The following is a 21,201-nucleotide window of genomic DNA, read 5'->3' on the forward strand; positions in this document are numbered from 1 at the left end:
CCCGAGATGTCGTGGTCTGGGCCCAAACAAGGTATGCAGCGGGAATGGAAATCCTTATGCGGTATTTGCTTCTCACAAGAAATACAATTATTAACTTTTTCTGACATCGGTCTGAGGCAAGAAAAGTTTCCCCAACGGGGTACTTAGCTTTAATGAAGACTTCGGATTCCAAAATATTCGTAATTCAGGAGCTGGCCGACCGGCACTTGCGAACTGCTTCTGCTTCGGGCACCACGCGGCAAAAAAGACTGAAGAACATGGCGTCGGCTGTGTCTTATATACTCTGGCCTCACTGACGTCAGAAGAGAAAGCAATGACAACCGACGCCGGACCAAGACTTTGGAATTTGGCCGACCGAGGGACCGCCTGACGGCAGAGAACCCATCTGTGATTACTGCAGCTGTATGCACGATGAACATCCTGACGGCATGGAAGAGGAGACAGCAACCGACGCAGGACCCAAGACTTTGTTATTCAGGCCAACTGAGGGCAACCTGCCAGCAGATTACCCAAATGTAATGACTGCAACAGTGAAACACGAAGAACATCCTTTGCCAGTCTTAACCAGTCCTACTGGTAGGCCTGCCTAGGCAAAGGCATGCCAGGAAGAATCCTTTTTGGTTTGTGCTTAGGATTGGTCTTGGATGTGGCTTTAGAGGTAGTGGGATCAGGTCACAGGTGGCCCTGTCCTGCATATGGCCAACTGATGACCCCTTGGAGGTTTTTGGGATTCTGCAATCCCTATCTGAAACTCTACCATGGGAGTTGGAGCCAGGACCTGCAGAGCAGTCTCGGACTCAACCAACAGCCCTAGTCCTTCGGCTTGTGTAGATGTGGAGAGACCAGCAGGTATGCCGAACTCCAACGATATTAGACAGTGGTCTCGAAGTTTTCCTCTATCATTGGAAGGGACTGCAAACGCATTTCCTGTCCTTCAACAATCACAAGTCTGGGTGGACTGGCCAGTGATGAAGCTGTCTAGTCCCCCTACGGAGTTTCAGATGCTTCTCCCTATGTTTGCGACAGGGATCGATAAAAGATTGCATGTGAAGATCCCCTACATCATTTTCCTTTCTAGATACTATGCAAGGGATTTGGCCCTATGAGAACTAGTGTGCTTGTTAAAATGAACACAGTGGGGACAATTAGGAATGTCGTGCTCCACACCTAAACAAAAAAGACAAAGGGAATGAAAGTCCTGATATAGAATCTGTCTTATACAATCAAGATAAACATATTTGTTCTAGCACTCATCTAATAGAGCAGAACAACAAAGAGAAAGGTTTCCCCACTGGGGCACTTAACTTTAGGATGAACTGTGGTCTTTGGACTGACCAACACAGTCTGTGAATGTGATTGCTTCAGGCTCTGACAGCAAGAAACAGCTGTAAGACAGTGCTGGCCGACACGCCTTATACCCAGATGTCCTGGTGTCAGGTACAGGGTGTCTTACAGCCTAGGAGGAGGGCTAAATCTCTGGTACTCTGGTAGGCCAGCGGCTACTGCAGCAAGAATAACCCATGGGTAATTACTGCAACAGTGAAAAGCAATAAACAACTGTTTGTCTTTCCTGAATACCTTTGTATTGTGAAAACAGAATCTCAGCTGTCTAGAAATGTCTAGATTGTGAAGAATATACTCTCCACTGTTAGAATGGGTTAGGGAAGAAACACGGGCAGATGTACAGCCTGGTTCAATTTACCCAATCGGAAACAGAAGCAAGAGAGAGATCACATTTGCATTTGTACACACTGCATGTGGATTCCTTTTGAGAAGCATGTAAAGGAAACACTGGCTCACAGTGATAAGTCTTTCTTTACAAAAATTAAGTATGGAGGGCTGGAAGACATGGTTTGTAATTCTAAAACTCTACTACCAAATGAAATTTTCACCAACAGAGAGTTTTCCGGGACAGAAATTTTAGCTGGGCTGACGATGCTGAGTCAAAGGAGTTTTCGGTCAATGCTTCCAAGACAAAACTGCAGTCCCAAGTTGGAACCTGGTCCTTTACAGGAGGGAGGGCGGGAGGGAGGGAGCAGAAGAAAGATTCCTTTAATAAAGGATTTAAACAACTTATGAGAAGCAATGGAATGAGAGTGAATGCCATTAAGAAATTCAAAACAGAAGCTAGTTGTACTTTCATTGTCAAGTAACTGGAACCTTTATCAAATAATTCAAACAAACTGAAAAATCTTGGGAATAGAAGCAGAAAAGGGATCATATTTGCATTTGCACACACTCCATGTGGATTCTTCTAGAGAAACAGAAGTGGTGCAAACTATACTCTAAGATAACAACAGGTCTTTGGCCATGAAGAGAACTGAAGAAACCAAGTGGTTAATTTCAGGTTGAGTAAGCCTAATAAAGCTGACCACATGAGTGTGACAGAAGATCCAGACAGGGATCTAGAATAGCCAGCTGCTTCATCTAGTGAGGCCTGAGTACGAGAGAGAGACATTTCCCATGGCCAGCATTGGACAATAAGGATTACCATGACTTTACACGCTAAATTTTCTGCAAGAACTTCGACTTTGATTGGGTGGGGGTGCAGAGAAGTCCAGTGTGCCACTGTTCAACTACAGCATCTCTTGAAGACTGTCCCTTCTTAGGGATCAGGGTGAGGTAGCTGCTGCACTTGGTGTTGATCAGGGATAAAAATAAACAGCAGCAAGACTGGTCCCAGAGGTTGAATATTTGACAAGCTACTGCTTTAACAGACGATTCATGTCTGCAAGACAGGTGGCTTTCACCAGGATGTGCCCTGCTATCAGAAAGTGTAAACCCTACAAGAAAAACCTAGCTGGAATATTTTGCAGGCACCTTAATGGTTATGGACATCAGCTGGGTTTAAGGATCCTGTGTTTCTGAAGTATAGCCAAGCAGTCCACTTAAGCTGTACTGATGAGGTCATAAGAAGGCCGAAACATGCATGTCCACAGACAGTGGATTTTGGCTTTATTGGTCTAAATTAATCCATAACAATTTAAAAAGGAAAAAAGGAAAAAGTCATGGACATTCAGAAGCCACATAGCTGAAACACCTGATGCCCTTAAGGGGTCATTTGCATATATCCCATGGACCTCTACTATAGAAGGTTTAAGGTCACACACAGTGAAAACTCTAGTTTGGCTAGTTATTCTTGGAGTTTTCACTAACTGGTTTGCTGTGTGACCTTTTTACTCTCTGTTTTTTTTCTGTCAGAATGTGATGTAAAGAAATCACCCATTACCAGACCTCATGGCCTTTCGGCAAAACAGGAATGATCTGGCTCCTCCATGTCTGTTCAAATACCGCACTACAAACATGTTTGTCTCTGTCTGAATGGAAATCACTTCAGGAGGCAGAAGGTCCTGAATTCCCATAATGCTATGAGGGCCACCCTCATCTCCAGGATATTTACGTGAAGACTGATATCTGTCTGACTTCAAGTCCCTTGAATCGTCCTCCCCTAAAAATGGACGACATCAACATCTGTGCAGTAACTGAGGCCACAACAGTCAAAAAATCCTTCTATGTGGCACACCTCATCACTAAGGGCTTTTCATCCAGCAAAAAACGGAAGTTATTGTCCCACTGTACTCATCCCTCATTAGACCCATTATAGAATACAATGCCCCGTTTGGTATGTACCTCTCAATACATCTGCAACAACTGGAAAGGCCACAGAAATACCTCACTAAAAGAATCACAGGCCTAAAGCAGATGCCCTACGCTGACCGCCTTAAAAAAACTCCAGCTATACTCTGTCGCATATCGTCTACTCAGAGGTGATCTTTGCTTAACATACAAGGCCATGTCAAACCCAGAGCTGCTGGACATGCTACACTTAAAGAAATCCCAATCCCTCAGAGCCACACGCTCCAGGGATCTAAACCTTGTCATCACAATAAACAAAACATGCTGGAGGGATAGGTTCCTGACCCAGAGACTCCCCAGACTCTGGAATAGATTGCCCATACATGTCAAGCAGAGTGCCTCTTTGGTCCTCTTCAAAAGGAACCTTGACAATTGGATGGGAGAAAGGAAATTCACCCCGGGGATCACGTCAGTCGCCCTGCTAGACAGGGGTACAGGGAAGTAAATAGTGTGGGAAGAAATAGCCAGGGAATTGTTATGGCTAGGCTTGTATAGGCCCTAGGGCTGATAGCCTAGTAACAACCTATGAACCTATGCAGCAACAAGTATGATTATACCTATTTGACTTATTTGACCTGCAGTGCTTGTAAGAATTATCAGGTTTTTCTGTGTTCAGCATTATCATAGCTGTATTACTTTCTCAGTGTTTATACTGACCTACTTATAGCTGTTGAATTATCTGAGAAGAACATGAACAGCAAATGCTTATTTAATTTTTGGTGGCTGTTTTTGATTAGTTTGTCTTGTAATGAAGAAGGGCTGTGACTTACATTTTTTTATTGTTTATTAACCTGTTTGCATACTGAGAAGAAGTTAAACCAGATTACGTCATTAGCTGAAAGATAACTTGTCTGATTTATAATTAGATTATTGCTCTTTTTTATTATTTTGCTTTAAAGTGTCAGTGAGGTTGTTTTTGGGCTGGTTGCTAATAAAATCAGAGCCAGAGCTTATCCCAGGGGGTTTACATGAGAGGTGGGTGATGAAACAATTATCTAGTTCTACAAAGATGGCATCTGAGGTAGGCACTAGATCCTAGTTCATGTAATTTAGAAGTGACATTGATGCAATGTTATCTTATTCAACTGCCAGATTTTACACACGTGGATTGTATCTTATATAATAAAATGTCCATAATAAAAATGGCCTTCAACTGGGAAAACTACTCGAGCACCAATGCACTGGGCCAACGGTTCCTAGAATTCATCAGTTCCAGTGCCCTGGACCAGCTTAATCTTATCCCCAATACAAGATGCAACACCCTTAACGTGGTTATTACTAACATGGGCAACCATTGCTCTACACCAGTAGTCAATTCCTCCCTGGTTAGATCCGACCACAAAGTAATTACCATGGAAATCAAACCATCACAGACTTACATCTGGAGAGGCCCAGATATGACAGTCGGACGAAGGGCCACGCATGGGGACAGGGTTTTAGTGCTGTTCTGTCTATCATAGACAGTTGGGGTGGCCTGTTTGGTATTTGCCTGCTTCTTCTTATGGGAATGTCATCTGCTTCTCGACTGGCCGACATTGATGTTTTGAAATGTCTCTTTGTTGTTTTGCAAATAGTTGGCAGGCAAATGCCAGTGGGGTTCTTCCACAGGTTATGTGCAGCAATTATCACCTGTGTCTGAGCATGCAGAACCTTTCAGGAATGAAATGCAGGTCATTATCACATTAACAATAGGTGCAGTTACAGTATAACACTGAGTCATTCTCACTTGTCAGGTAAAGCTCTCAGCAGCTGATACTGTTATTCACATAACTAGAAGTCATTATCACACTGATGAATGCACAAGCCAAGTTTGTGTTTTTGTCTATGTGGAGTCATCCCCCCCACACACACACACTAGTTTGTTTCTCTCATTTTACAGTTTATTGCATTTTGCTAGGGAACATGCCAATGTGCTAAGTAATCCCTCATTACGAAGACAGTGTGTGTATGCTGTACCCATGTAGAAATCTTACAGTCTGTTTAGGACTTAGGTTATGAAAACTATGATATTTTGTAATAGTTTAAATAACTTTGCTAGGGAAGATTTCAACATGCTAAGCAATACCTCATTTTGAAGACAGTATTTATAACTTACAAGATGTCAAACTGTCTGTCTATATGCTATTCACGTGTACAGGCATCACAGTTAGTTTAGGACTTGTGTAATGGAAACTATGATTTTTTTTTCATATTTTGGTAAATAACTTTGCTAGGGAGCATGTAATTGTGCCAAGTGATACCTCATTTTGAAGACAGTGTTAGTACTTACAACATGATAAAAGAAGTGTGTCTGTATGCTGTACACATGTGCAGACATCACAGTCTGTTTAGGACTTAGGTTATGGAAATTATGACTTTTTTTTTCATATTTTGGTAAATATCTTTGCAAGGGAGCATCTGAATGTGCTAAGTAATACCTAATTTTGAAGACAGTATTCATAGTTCCAACATGGTAAAAGAACTGTGCGTTTAGGTTGTACACCTGTACAGATATCAAAGTTTGTTTTGGACCTAGGTTATGGAAATTATGATTTTTTTTCATATTTTGGTAAATAACTTTGCAAGGGAGCGTCTGAATGTGCTAAGTAATACCTCATTTTGAAAACAGTACTGATAGTTCTAACATGGCAAAAGAATGGTGCCTGTATGTTGTACTCACATGCAGATATTAAAGTTTGTTTCGGAGTTAGGTTATGGAAATTATTAATTTTTTTCATATTTTGGTAGATTTCTTTGTAAGGGAGCATCTGAATGTGCCAAGTAACACCTCATTTTGAAGACAGTACTGCTGGTTCCAACATGGTAAAATAATTGTGCCTGTATGTTGGACACATATGCCGATATCAAAGTTTGTTTGGAATTAGGTTATGGAAACTATTATTTTTTTCATATTTTGGTAAATAACTTTGCAAGGGAGCATGTCAGTGTGCCAAGTAATACCTCATTTTGAAGATAGTGTTACTCCTTACAACATGGTAAAAGAACTGTGTCTGTGCACTGTACACATGCACAAATATCACAGTTTGTTTAGTCTTGTACGATTATGAAAATTATACATTTACAATACTTCTCATTATTATGCTCATATCTTTGCAAGGGAACATGGTGATCACACAAATGATGCATCATTCTGAAGCTGACATTCTGATGCACAACTTCTACACTGATATGTAGGCTCTGTCTGTTACAGGTGATGAGATATTATGCTTTGTTTATTTATCAATTATGAGAAATAATATATTAATCATATTACTGTGAATATTTCAAGAAAGGAGCATCCCACAGTAATGGTTAAGGTATCATTTTAAAGCTGACATTCATATTAACAAATTAAATTCAAATTGTATGGGTCTGCATGGTACATTGACCAAGATATTGTGCTTTGCTTTTCCAAAAAGGTAAAAAATATGCACAATATCAGCCTTCCTTGCCAAATATTTAATAATGACTTTGATATGCACTATCAACATTTACACTGTTGGAAAGGTCAGTGTCTGCTGAACAACTTTTGCATTTACATTTTTAGTCTAGCTCTTATAGTTAAAGAGTTATGAACATTTGTTTTCTGTATGGTATTACAAATGGATTTTCTGAAAATGAGCTCAGGCTGCACTGTTGTTCCTATGGTGGAATTAAGCAGGCAGCTTTTCCTGAGCTGCTCCGGAGTGAATGAGTTAAGTCATTGAGACAGTTTACCATAGGGGGGAGTTTTAATGCTCCCAGATTTGGAAGTGGGGGCCCCCTACTGCTTAGTCCTGTGCGTACCCTGGGACTGAAGTCTGGTTGTTCTGCTGGATCTGAGTTTGGACTGAGAAGGCCTGGAAGAGGCAGGAAAGGACCAATTCTTAGAAGGCCAATGCTACTAAATCTTGGAGGTTGTACTTGTAAGAAATCTTTAACAGTTTGCATAGATTTAGCTTTTTCCTCCATCTTTTTAAGAACTTCTGCTGCCTTATTGCCACACAGAAGGTCCTAATTTAAGGGAGCATCCAGTAATTTAGCTTTAACATGATCTGGCAAGGAGTGCTCCTTAAGCCAAGCATGCCTTCTAAGCACAGACCCAGTGACAGCAGCCCTGCAAGATGCCTCAAGTGAATCAAAACCACATTGCAAAGTATGTTTTCCAACTTGTTCAGCAGAATGCAATAAATCCTGTAAATCCTTATTTTCAGCACAATCAGGAATTAACATCATTTTCTGTTTAAGCAATCCAATAATATGCTGCTGACACTTTAATATATGAAACTGGCAGTTTAAGGCCCTAATGGCCAAAGTTGCAGAAGTGTATACCTTCTTACCCCATCTATCCAGGGCCCTGGAGTCTCTATCAGAGGGGGTAGGATTTTAAGCAGTAGTAGCTTTAATGCCTTTGGGTCCCTGTGAAATGGTCTCAGGATCCGCAGTAAGATTTTTTGAAAAGGAACTTGTGAGAGTCAGGAACCCTGTAATACCTATCAGGTTTTCTGGGAGCATAGGTTCATAGGCAAGTACTAGGCTATCTGCCCAAGGGCATTTATAAGCCTAGCCAGAATGTGTTGACTTTCGCCACCCCCTTAGATTAGTTATCTGTGCCTCTGTCCACCAGAGCCATTAGTTTCCTGCGCCACTGTCCAGCAGAGCCAGTGCAGTGATCCCCGGGGTAAATTTTCTGTTTTCCATCCACCCGTCAAGGTTTCTCTTAAGAGTGTTAGTGAGGGGCACTGCCTGATGTATATTGGAATCCTGTTCCAAAGCATGGGGAGTCTCTGGGATGGGAATATATCCCTCCAGCATGTCCTATTTATCGTTGTGGTGAGGTTTATATCTCTAGAGCGTATGGCTCTCTGGGATTTGTTTTTTTTTTTAGGTGGAGCATGTCCATCAATTCTGGGTTGGACATGGCCTTGTATGTCAGGCAGAGATCACCTCTGAGTAAGCGGTATGCAACCGAGTACAGCTGGAGTTTCTTGAGTCGTGCTGCACAGGGCATCTGTTTGAGGCCAGTAATCCTCTTGGTGAGGTACTTTTGTGGCCCTTCCAGCTGTTGCAGGTGTCTTGTAAGGTACATCCCAAATGGGGCGTTGTATTCTATGATGGGTCTAATGAGTGATGAGTAGAGAGGCACAATAACATCTTTTGTTCTAGATGCGAACCCTTTTGTGATTAGGTGGGTCACATAGAAGGATTTTCTAACCACCCTGGCAATATGATTATCAAAGGAGAGATTATTATCTACTTGGGTCCCCAGATCCCTTATTACATTTTCTGTATTTAGGGGACTACCACCTATGTGGTAGTTTGTGGGTACTTTGTTTTTTCCAAAGGGGATGACTATGCACTTTTTGGCATTTAGCTTGAGGCCATGATTTTGACACCAGGTATCTGTCTCAGTGAGACCCATCTGGAGGGTGTCTGTATCAGCCGGAGAATCAATTATGGCCCCTAGTTTGCAGTCGTCTACGTACTTGGTCAGCCATAGTCCTCCTATGCTTGCCTGTACCTCTGAGAAGTATATACCGAACAGGAGGGGTCCTAGGACTGAGCCCTGGGGGACGCCACTTGTAACCGGTTTAGAGACAGATGTAGAGCCTGCAACTCTCACCATGTGAGTTCTATCCATGAGCCAGTTGGCAACCCATCTCATGACGTGGGGGTTTATGTTCAAGCTGGTGAGCTTGTCTATAATACTAGAATTGGGAATGGTGTCGAAAGCCTTTGCGAGGTCTAGGTAGGCTGTGTGAACCTCCTTTCCCTCGTCTAATGCCTTGGTAACCTTCTCAAAGAAGTCCACCAGGTTTAGGAGGTATGATCTGCCCTTAACAAAACCAAACTGGGTAGGGTCCAAGGTTTGGAGGTTCCCAATGTCTCTGTTAATGCGTTCCATAGCCTTGCAGGAGGTAAAGAGTCAGGGGCCAAGCTAGAAAGCGCCTCACTGAGTACCAGCGAACTGGCGACTGGCTTAGGAGAAGCGTCGGCGGCAGCTTTGGACCTAGGCGGTCTGTCTCTGTCTTTATCTTTGCATTTTTTCAGAAGATCGGTAGTTGGATGGCTTAATGAAGCCATTTCGGAATACGGAGAACGAGGGCGAAAGAATTTAGCGACAAAGACAGCCCGAAGACGAATAGTTCAGCGTTGAACAAGGTACAAAACCGACAGCAAGGAACGTTGTGGTCTGGGCCTAAACAGTTGACGCAGTAAGAATGGAAATCTCTGTGAGGTATTTGCTTTCCACATGCAAGACAATTTTTCTGACATCGGTTAGAGCAAGAAAAAAGGATCCCCAACGGGGTACTTAGCTTTAGAAGACTTCAGGTTTGAAACTCGAAAAACAAAAATTTCAGGTAGCAGCTGACCGGCACTTGTGAATTGCTTCGGCTTCGGGCTGCCGCACGGCAAGGAAAGCTGATGTAATGGCGTCAGCTGCACGTTTTATACCCCTGACGACCTGACATCATGGAAGAGGCAACAGCATCCGACGCAGAAATCCCAAGACTCTGGTATTCGGGCCGGCTGAGGGCTACCATGGCAGGGATAACCCAATTGTGATGACTGCAACAGTGAAACGCGAAGAACATCACAAACAATAAGCCATCAGTTTCCTCCCAATCAGAAAATGAACAATGCAATGGGTATTTGACAACAAATAAGAAGCAATATACTACCCAATCTCAATCAGAACAGAAAAAGGTGCACCTCCCATTCTCATGGAAACTGCCAAAGTTACAAATTAGGACAAAAGCAATGTACTGCACAGAGTCCACTACAAAATGTTGCAATGGGATAATATACAAATTCTCCCCTAGAATATTCAAGGGGTAAGGAAAGCAACTTTACTGCATCCATGCTTACTTGTGCAGAAAAGACACCTTCAACAGGAATGAGGAAAATGAAAAAGGAACACCAACAACACATTCTTGACTACAACAGAAACAGCCTTCTACCCATTTTTTTTGCTAGAATAGGAATACAATTCTACATATTCCCATTAAAGAAGCTACAAATAAAGCCATTAAGGAAAGTGATTCTACACAGTCCAAAAATGAAACAAAAATATAGACTGTACATTCTAAACAACAAATAGAAAAACAGAAGCAGTGTCTTGAGAGAACTGACTTCATGGTAATTCAAAACGCATCTGCGGACAGTTATACAGACAGCAGCATGGATGCAGGTACACTCTTACAAAGACATGGTAATTATAATAAACTTCAACAAAAAATAAATACAATTTTGACAAGATTCTCTTTTACCACCGCTGTCCTGATATCCAAATGAGAAAGTAGAGCTCTGGAAATCAGGTCAGGCCTTTGATTACCTGTAGGAAGTAAATTCTTCTGATAAGAACTGCAACAGTTAATAGTACGATAAACATTAGGCTCTTCAGGTTTAGATTACCATCAAACAGATCATTATGATTTTAGATTACCATCACACATTTCATTATGCTTTCTAATTAAGTTAAGTAAAACTCTCAAACTGCTACGCCAGCAAATTATCATATTTTTTCAAGGTGAAAAAATCTTTAAATAAAATCTGAGTTGGAGGAAACAAAAATATATCAAAAGCGCAACCTATAAAACATGTCAGGCTATATTACTACAGTCTGCGAGAATACGTTTCTGTGATCTTCTAATGACCACAGAGTCTGCTTCTAATTAACAGAAAAAACCTTAGTGTAATATCTAGTCAAAGAAAATCATTTATGTATCTTGCACCCCTCATTCTCTACAATACAATCACTGTTTAACATGCATATCAATCACAAAAAGAAAAAAAGCACTGAATATGTTTAAGGCTGTGATACAGAACTGATCAGTCCGACTTTTTTTTTTTTTTTTTTTTTTTTTTTTTAAGTACTCTAGTACATCAATGCTACCTACATCTGACACTGCTTCATGAAGACATATACGCACAAGTGAACGCAATGATATGTTGGCAATTTAACTATTTCTTTTGGGGGATTTTTTTTTAAGTTTTCACAAACCCAGATAATCAGAAGTGTTGTTTTGGGTCTTCAATACAATCTATCTACTGACAGAACTCAAAACATTTTCATCTCATAAATCAATTATATACACTTCACATTTGTTTTTATTTATACTTATTGTCAGTGGGATCCTAAAACTTGGAGGCAAAGTTCTTTGGCAGTGTTTGAACAACCTTTCAACTTCTGTGTCATACAGGTTTACTTTACTGGATGAGTTATTTCAGCCTGTGTTTTTAGTAGCACAAGGATCACATTGGTGGATCTAGCTGGGCAACACAATACATACACATGCAGAAGAACTTTTTGACACTCTTAAACCCCATGACCTGTTGGCCCCCCCAAGGGAAATGGTCAGTTCACTTAACATATACCCTCCAAAAGTACATTATTTTAGATAGGAAAAACAAAATGACAAGGAGAACTATTTCAGATTTTGCTTTGTTTTTCTTTGGTTTTATCTCACCTTTCTATCCTTAACTCCAATGACTGCAGCAGCTGTGAGGAATTCCACAGCCTATCTAGTATGAAAGTTCTATCAGGATAAACTGTACAGGACCATGGAGAAACAAGACTCCTTCCAGCTATACCACATAATGAAGTTATGTTTTAAAGTGTATACATTTGTCACATTTGGGTTCCAGTTTCTGATGCTGGGACTCATCTGGAACTTGGAAACAGCATAAAGTGCTGCCATAACACTACTCCTCAGTGTTCACACGTTCAATAAACTAGGAACGTCTCATGGTTCAGACTCATCCACTTAAAACTTCTCTCCTTGCCCTAAATACTGGACTGGTCAGCCTTCCATTCTCAGACAGTCTAGTCAATACTACACAAGAAACAAGAACAAAAGCAGAAAACCTAGTCTGGTAAAGCAGGCTAGTAATGATGACAGCAAAAGGAAAGTCCGCCCATTACACTATTTACTTCATATTTTAATCAGCTTATTTCCAGTACCAGAGGACAACACTTAAACTGCCTGGAGCGCAGCTGAACTTTTCTTCATCTGACCCTACAATATGGTCTTTCATGATTTATCAAAGGGCATTCATATCTATCTTCTTTTCACACAGTAAATTCTGGAATGCTCAGGCAACCCTTCCCAAAAGATATTCTAGAAAAGTTGAGCTTATTCACTGACCCCAGGTTTCTCTGTCCCATAACTGGTAACTCTTTCCTGTACAAATTGGCCAGCAGGCAGCTTGCACAAACACAAAACAACGGAGGAAAGGGAATTCCAGAACACACTGCTCTATTTAATAACAAAAGCACTCCTTAAGAATAGCTCTCTCATTCCAAGTCCCTTCATCTTGACTTGTGAGAATGGACTGGAAGAACAAGAAATTATTTTCTACTACATAAAAACTTAATGCACAATAAAAAGCCATTTAATACATTCATCTGCATATTCTGGCAAGAAAAAATAAGTGCATTCCAGTCATTAAATCTGCATGGGGTCATTACAGTAGCAAATTATAAGCACAGAGACACATACATACCGGCAATGATAACTGAATCTGTTCTGGCTGGACCAAACTTTAATGTCATCTCATGTTTGTGTTTATGAACAGAAAGGTGGTCCTCATTTGTAAACCTCTGAAACAAACGAGAAAAATACATTTAAACTACAACAGAGGGAATAATAGTCCAACAATCAGAGGTTAATCTTAAACTTTTTGTGACTGGAAAACTAATTTTCAGTATTGGAGTAACAGTGCCTCATCCGTGCTGCTTACTAAATTAGGCTTAGCCTTTGAACCACCACCCAAAGTGGAAAAAAGAGACAGACTTTCCTTTCCACAGAGACCGTTTTCTAAACAGTTATCTGACATAGTCAGGTTTCAAGGGAAGGCATGATGTACTGTGTAGGTTTTGCTATTCTGTGCCATATCTTCATGAGTCAGCATGCAAAAAAAAATGTCATTAGTGCTGTTGTAAATAAATCTCTAAGAAGTTCTTAATATCTTCAACATATCTCCTGATGTTGATCAGATATGGCTTTAGTGATTCAACCAAAATGTTACACACAGAAATCCTATGTAGCCTGCCTTTAATGCATCTGCCAACACACCGGGCAGTGATTTATAGGTGTGAGCCATCTAAGTGACATTGTTATAGTGACTAGATAACATTGTTATAGTGACTAGATAACTGAACAGTTGTTCTCAGAAAGTGCAAAAGTTAATTCAAGAAACAAAAGTTAAGACTTTTGTGCACACATGCGCAGAAAAGAAGTATATAATGAAATATGATAATCACAATTTACTTTTTTTTTACATTAAGATGAACAGAATTATGGTGATCAGGCTGGTCAACTAAGCATTGACTATTTCCAGAAGAGGCTCAAACAGAAAATCTCCCCAGTTACTCATAGATCATTCGTACCTTGATGGCAGCTCCATGACTTCGAGAGATGGTATCCTCACACTGTAGCTCAGAAGATCCAGGTCCAATCAGCATTCTAACCTCTAAAGAGTTAGTGGGGGATAGGAAATGAGAGGTCTTTGGTCAGTCTGCCTATCATGGGGGGGGGGGGGGGGCAGTATTCTGATTAATGGTGCAAACCTTCAATGAAGACAAGGGAGTACATCAACCCATTACAATGCCAGGGAAGCATCAGCAGATGTCTATAGAACGGTGTCACTGCATGTTGTATGTCAGGGGGATGGACATTAGGAAACAAGACAAAAACTGGAAAATTCTTCACATCAGCTGGATGCACTGGCATGCTCTGATCTCCTATCCGGCCCAAAAATATTTCAGGTGAGTGCCAAAGAAACAGCTTTGGGTAGCCAGAGATCAAAGAAGGTCACCAGAAACAGATGATGGACAGTTGTTGAGTGCCAGTTAAAACAAAAAAAATATGTTAACATTAACTGAAACTGGACAAACAAAACCAACACTACACAGATTAGAGTATACAAAAATGTACATTAATGAAGTATGAGTAGATGTTATCACAACTTAGAAGAATAAAGATATATATTGTGTATCCAAGAAACAATCACAGGCAAGAGTAAAGTGCCTCCAGAACAGCAGCCAAAAAGAAATCCAAAAACAGAGCTAGTTGAGGACACACCACGACTATAAGAAGCTGACCATTTATTGAAGTGAAATATAACAAAGCAAAAACAACCCGTTCCCAGTAAGCGCTTTCACATTCCACATGAATGCTTCATCAGACTGTTAAAAAACACTGAATTAACCACCCTTTAAATATCTTGTTCTCTATCATTATACAACCAATCATGTGTTGTTCTCATGAATAATGTATCCAAATGAGATCATATGGCCGTATGATGGTACTATTCCTTAAATTCAGCTATGATTCATGTGACTATTGTCTAAGACATTTCTAAGTTTATAAAACTTACTAGAACATATGCTTATCTAGTATACATCTCATATGAAGATGTAAAATGTATCGAAGTATATCTAGAAAACTGCATTATGTATAATATAACACCTCTACATAAAAACATAACATAAATATAAGTATAAATAAAAACATATAAAGGAATTAGTATACAAATCAATATACAAAATCTAATGACATATCTTGAACTATACAGCTCTAAGATCATAAAATGACTATAATAAAGTGCATAGTGCTTTGAGGTTACTACGGGATTCTAGCTAAACCGTATATCCGCCTAAAAATTAAGCAGGTATAATAATAATACCATAAGCTATCATATCATGACGTACAATTAATTTTGTTAAAAACATACTAAAAAATGTGTTTAATAACGTAGTAAGAAATCTATGGTGTAGCTCATAAAGCTAAACCTCAATGCATCATAGTGACCTATACCTATGCAAAAACTAAATAGACCTACATAACTAAGTATATCTAGAAAACTGCATTATGTATAATATAACACCTCTACATAAAAACATAATATAAATATAAGTATAAATAAAAACATATAAAGGAATTAGTATAAAAATCAATATACAAAATCTAATGACACATCTTGAACTATACAGCTCTAAGATCATAAAATGACTATAATAAAGTGCATAGTGCTTTGAGGTTACTACGGGATTCTAGCTAAACCATATATCTGCCTAAAAAAATTAAGCAGGTATAATAATAATACCATAAGCTATCATATCATGACGTACAATTAATTTTGTTAAAAACATACTAAAAAATGTGTTAAATAACGTAGTAAGAAATCTATGGTGTAGCTCAAAGCTAAACCTCAATGCATCATAGTGACCTATACCTATGCAAAAACTAAATAAACCTACATAACTAAAGATTCATACAAAAAATTTTTTATATAATAAATAAGTCTGAATAACCTATAAACAATATATTCCGTAGAATATATATGTCGCAAACAAATATGTTTACTAAAAGCTAATGCATAAAAAGGAAGGTGCTCAATGCTTAAAATTTCTGGCTACCAAAAATGGTTTTAGGGAGACCCACCAATGAGACCTATAGTGTCAAGTAAGGGATGGCTTACAGAGACTGTCTCTATATTTGGAAAAACAGTTGAGGAAAGTAGTAGAACAAACAGAGACAGTAATCAGAGACACACAACAGTTTATAGAGAGCTTCTCTGAATATACCCTACCAAATAAAAATAGTGAGATTAGATATATGGTGACACTAGATGTAACTTCACTTTTTACCTCAATTCCAAACGACACGTGTCGAGTACATGAGGTTGTTCTTAATAGAAAAGAATATGAAAAGAGATTTAATAATAAAATGTGCAATGTTAATGGACATTGTTTTGAATAACAATGTGTTTGTCTATGGGGAACAATATTTTCTACAACAGAAAGGGGTGGCCATGGGTACCCCATGTGCAAACTCATACGCTAACATCATAATGGCTTATTGGGAACATACATATATAATGAGGAGTATATATAAAGATAATATTTTGCTATACAAACGTTTTGTAGATGATGTTTTTCTGTTATGGAAAGGAGATGAATGTAAACTACGAGAGTTTATTGATTATATAAATGGAACTACAGACTTCTTAACCTTGACAGGAAAATGTTCAACAGAGAAAACAGAGTTCTTGGATGTACTTCTTACAAAAGAAGGGAACAATATACATACACAGCTTTATAGGAAAGAATGTAGAAAAAACTCCATATTACATCGCACTAGCATGCACCCCTCCCACATATATAGTAATATAGTAAAAGGACAGGCAATAACAGCATCTAGACTTACGAGTCAAGACTCCAGGTTTCAAGAAACAGTTGAGACGTTACATAGAGAGTTTGAAGAAAGAGGATATAAAAGAAATGAAACTAATTGTTTATTTAAAGACAACATAGTTAGGAGGACTACAACAGGGAAACCCTACAAATATAGTAGTAACCATGATTCAGACACACATGAAGAAGTAAGAGGTAAAACAGATCTTAATAAGCCTGTGATATCTTTTACAAACAATAATAAAAAAGTTAGAGATTTTTATGAGGAATTGGAATATTTTAACAGTGGATGACAGATTACACGGACTAGTAGGGGATGTCCCTAGCTTTACCTACAAGAATACAAAATCTTTGAAACGTATGCTGTGCTATGAAAGTAGCGAGAAGAAACAGATAGAGTCAGTTAGAAAAGGGACATACGCATGCAGGGGATGCAATCAATGCCCATACATGCGGAATAATAAGTTTAGTCACCCTGATACTGGGAGAGATTATGAGTTTAGTTTGTATGCAGAGTGCAAGACACGAGATTTGATCTATTTAGCTACGTGTATGAAATGTGCTTCCTTTTATATAGGTATGACCAACAGAACCTTAAGGGAACATGTAAAAGAACATATATATGCTATAAATAAGGAAGATGAAAATAATGCCTTAGCAAAACAAATCATTGACAAAGGAACCACACATAGTTTTAAGTTTATAGTGATAGAACTGATATATAGGAATGTCAGGCTAGGCAATCAAAAGAATTACACTGAACAAAGGGAAATTAGATGGATCCTGAGGTTACAAGCAGACAAAGGCTCAGGACTTAATGATAGGGTCTCCCTAAAACCATTTTTGGTAGCCAGAAATTTTAAGCATTGAGCACCTTCCTTTTTATGCATTAGCTTTTAGTAAACATATTTGTTTTGGACATATATATTCTACGGAATATATTGTTTTTTAGGTTGTGGAAATAAACCAAAAAGCAATAGAACTTGCGGTAGAAATTCCAGTAATGACATATACTGTATTGTTTTACTGAACAGTAAAGTCATGTCAAGGCCTTTGCACAAGATGCAAATCAGTTATTAAAGAACCAAGGTATGATCTTTGTCCACCAGACCACGCGGGAGATCTACATTATATATTTGCAATTTAATAGCAGGGTATATGAACTAATTCACCATAGACTTTTTCAATAATGTCTAAGTCAGAATACAGTATTAACAGAGTTCAGATATATATGTTGTACAGTTCAGGACTTGTCAAATGTCTATCTACATCTAGTAACAGAATATGAACATCTAAAATTTCTGCTGGAAATACAGCAATACATGAAACCTTAGCAGACGTCTGCCAGGAATGATGCCAAATTTAGCATGACACTATAGAAGTTAACACCACAGGTGCCTGGCTACGAGGTGTTTATAGAACAGTGACAGACAGCTTGATCAGATTCTTTCTCTTCGTGCTAAATTTAATACAGTGCCTCTTCTCTAAGACATCTTTCTTTGTAAAATACCTATAAAATCTTCAGACTAATAAATGAAAAACATCCCTACACTTCTTTAGGGAAAACATCAGGGTTTTCATGAAAACGATCTATTCAGGAAAATAATGGCATGAAAAAAAAACAACAGCCCCCCCAAGAGAATATTTACTTGCAGTTAAGATATTAAGATTTCCAGAAACCTTTCCTATCAGCTATGCTAAAATAACTGATTTAGAAAATCTAAAAGGTAATTAACATTTTTTTTTAAGACAAGCCTTTGCCATTTCTTTTTCACTGCATTATAAATTTGTCATTCCTTTTTCACTGTGTTACAAATCATCTCAATTTTATCTGGATAATGAGTGACTCATTTCTCTGTATCACACAGCAAGCTGTCTGACCCCAAAAGGCCTTCTCCTCAATGTAGTGTTAGTGCAGTCCTTCCTCCTTCCTAAGTGCTGCTCTACACAAATTACTTATGAGGTGACTTCCTAATGGAAAAACAATTTGATTTAATTTTTATTAAATGGTTTATGGAGTAATCAATACAATGCTAAGAATGCTTTCAAACAGATCGAAACTTTCAAGATTACTAATGGAAAGGTGGGGGGTAGGGTAAAGAACAACAGGAAAACAGAAATAATATAGTTTAACTTAAACATGCAGCAGCTGCAGAACTACAAGGCTGTCTATTGTATATGATTTCCCCATTTGTGATGTAATTTCCTCACTTCCAACTTATTAAACTGCAGATTAAAAAAAAAAAAAGTGCAGTCAAAATCTAATGCTTGCTACTGTGTTTAAATACAATAGCCAGAGTGCAAGATAATACAGCATAAAAACAAGACAGGCATGTTACTAAAAACTTCCTAAAACTATTGCTCATAACTTTATTCAAGAACACCATATACTATTGCAGTGTACAGATAAGAATTCAAACATGCACTGCGGTCACCATATTCAAACAGGCCACTGTACAACTAAGAACTGCTGACAGTAGGCTATGGCAGTCACAGTAGCACTACATAAACTTGAAACATACTAGAACATAACAGAACATACTATGTATGACACCGTGAAATGAGACATTCAAATGGGATCTTTATGCTCTATGACAATTTTTAAATATATAAATATTCTAAGCACCGGAATAAATGTTACCTTAAACAGCTACTACCTTATTCAACTTTACGTATGAAGCACAGTTTCCCACCCCCAAGTCTTTATCTCCTGCAGTCTGCCAATCATCAGTCCTCTTACGATCAATAAGCCTATCTGTTCCCTAATAGGGTGAGACACAATTACAGAAGGCCATCATCCAGACAGCTGTCAGGGCATTTTATTTTAGGCTCTAATCCCACTCTGGTCATGGGAATACAAAGTTCTTCCCTTGCATGCTTATGCTTAAAGACACACAAAAAATAATGAAGCTACTATCACCGACTTGGCAAAACCAAGTCCTGGTCACCTCAGTTACTTACAAGCCGCCACTTAATGATGATCACCTAACTAAAAACACACCTCTCTCTCTCAACAACACCCCCCCATGCTGTAGCAGCCACAACCAGTGGGGCGTCTGCTAGAGAAGGATTGACTTAGGATCATAGAAAGTTACTCGGCTAATGGCCCCACAGCTCTTACAAGCCTAGCCAAGTTCCACCCTTATTTCCACGATCAGCACCTACTGCTTTGTCCAAGAGGGATACAGGTGGAACTTCCAGGGTGAATTTACAGTTACCCAGCCAATCATCCAGACTGCATTTGAAGAGGGCCAATGTGGTGCTCTGTTTAGACATGAAGTGGGAGTCTGTTCCAAAGGTGTGGTAACCTCTCCAAGACAAATCTGTCTCTCCAGCAGGTTCTATTAATGTCACATACCAGGTTAAGGTCTATAGAGCGAGTAACCTGTGTGCTACTTGACTTGTGGATATTAAGCATTTCCAATAAAGCAGGGTCAGTGACTGTCTTATATGCAAGGCAGTCTGTATGAAACAGAATAATGTGACAGTGATTTCAGATTAAACATATGGGACAGATGCTAAACACCTAAAATTTCCCTTGGAAACCTTTGTGTTCTCTCCAATTGCTGCAGGTGCTTGGAAAGGTACATACCAAAAGGGGTGCTGTACTCAATTATTGGCCTGATGAGGGAAGAGTACAGGGAGGTTATAACTTCTTTTTTTTTCTGGAGGCAATGCTCTTACTTATGAGATAAGCAATATACAATGCCCTTCTTACCTCTGTGGAGACATGGTGATCAAAGGTAAGGTTGCTGTCAACCTGTGTGCCCAGGTCTCTCACCACTGAGTGAGTACTTAGTGTGCTGCTACTGATGTGGTATTTAGCATGGATGTCGCTCTTACCGAAAGGGACAATAATACATTTTCTTTGCAATGAGTTTAAGGCCATGACTTTGGTACCAATCATTTGTTTATGCAAGACCCTCTTGTAAGATGCTAAGATTATTTGGAGATTCTATGACCACTCCCAGTTTGCAGTCATTAGCAAGGTTTGTCAGCCTTTAGTTTTTGCTTGTACTTCAGTGAAATAGATTCCAAACAGTAGAGGTCCCAGGACTGATCTCTGTGGAATACCACTGGTTACGGGTCTGCTGTTGGAGGTGGATTCCCCTATTTTGACTACATGGGTTCCATTGGTAAGCCAGTTAGCGACCCATCTAATGATATAGGGGTTGATACCTGGCTGGGTGAGTTTGTCGATGATGCCTGAGTGGGGAATAGTGTCAGAAATCTTGGATAAGTCTAGGTAGGCCGTTTACACAGATTTCCCCTCGTCCAGGGCCTTGGTGACTGTCTTGAAGTCATCCACCAGGTTTAACTTCCATATCTTTGTACCCTTCTCCCTCCTGGTCAGGTAATATTTGCATCTATGGGATATCAGAATTTTCTCGGAACAACACTGGTAT

The 21,201-nt window shown here is 39.3% G+C and overlaps 1 protein-coding gene across 3 annotated transcripts in view; it reads right to left on the bottom strand.

The window, feature by feature from the left end:
• The window catches only part of LOC122811822 (cyclic AMP-dependent transcription factor ATF-7-like), a 2,228,331-nt gene that overhangs the window by 1,293,733 nt on the left and 913,397 nt on the right, over nucleotides 1–21,201 (bottom strand). For all 3 annotated transcript variants that reach the window (XM_044083930.1, XM_044083931.1, XM_044083929.1), the window contains one exon: nucleotides 13,102–13,198. In XM_044083930.1, coding sequence (XP_043939865.1) covers nucleotides 13,102–13,198 — 97 coding nt within the window. The remainder of the gene's footprint in view (nucleotides 1–13,101; nucleotides 13,199–21,201) is intronic.

The sequence above is a fragment of the Protopterus annectens genome, chromosome 9.part0 (genome assembly GCF_019279795.1).
Source record: "Protopterus annectens isolate FY-2018-M chromosome 9.part0, PAN1.0, whole genome shotgun sequence".
Classification (NCBI taxonomy): Eukaryota; Metazoa; Chordata; order Ceratodontiformes; family Protopteridae; genus Protopterus; species Protopterus annectens.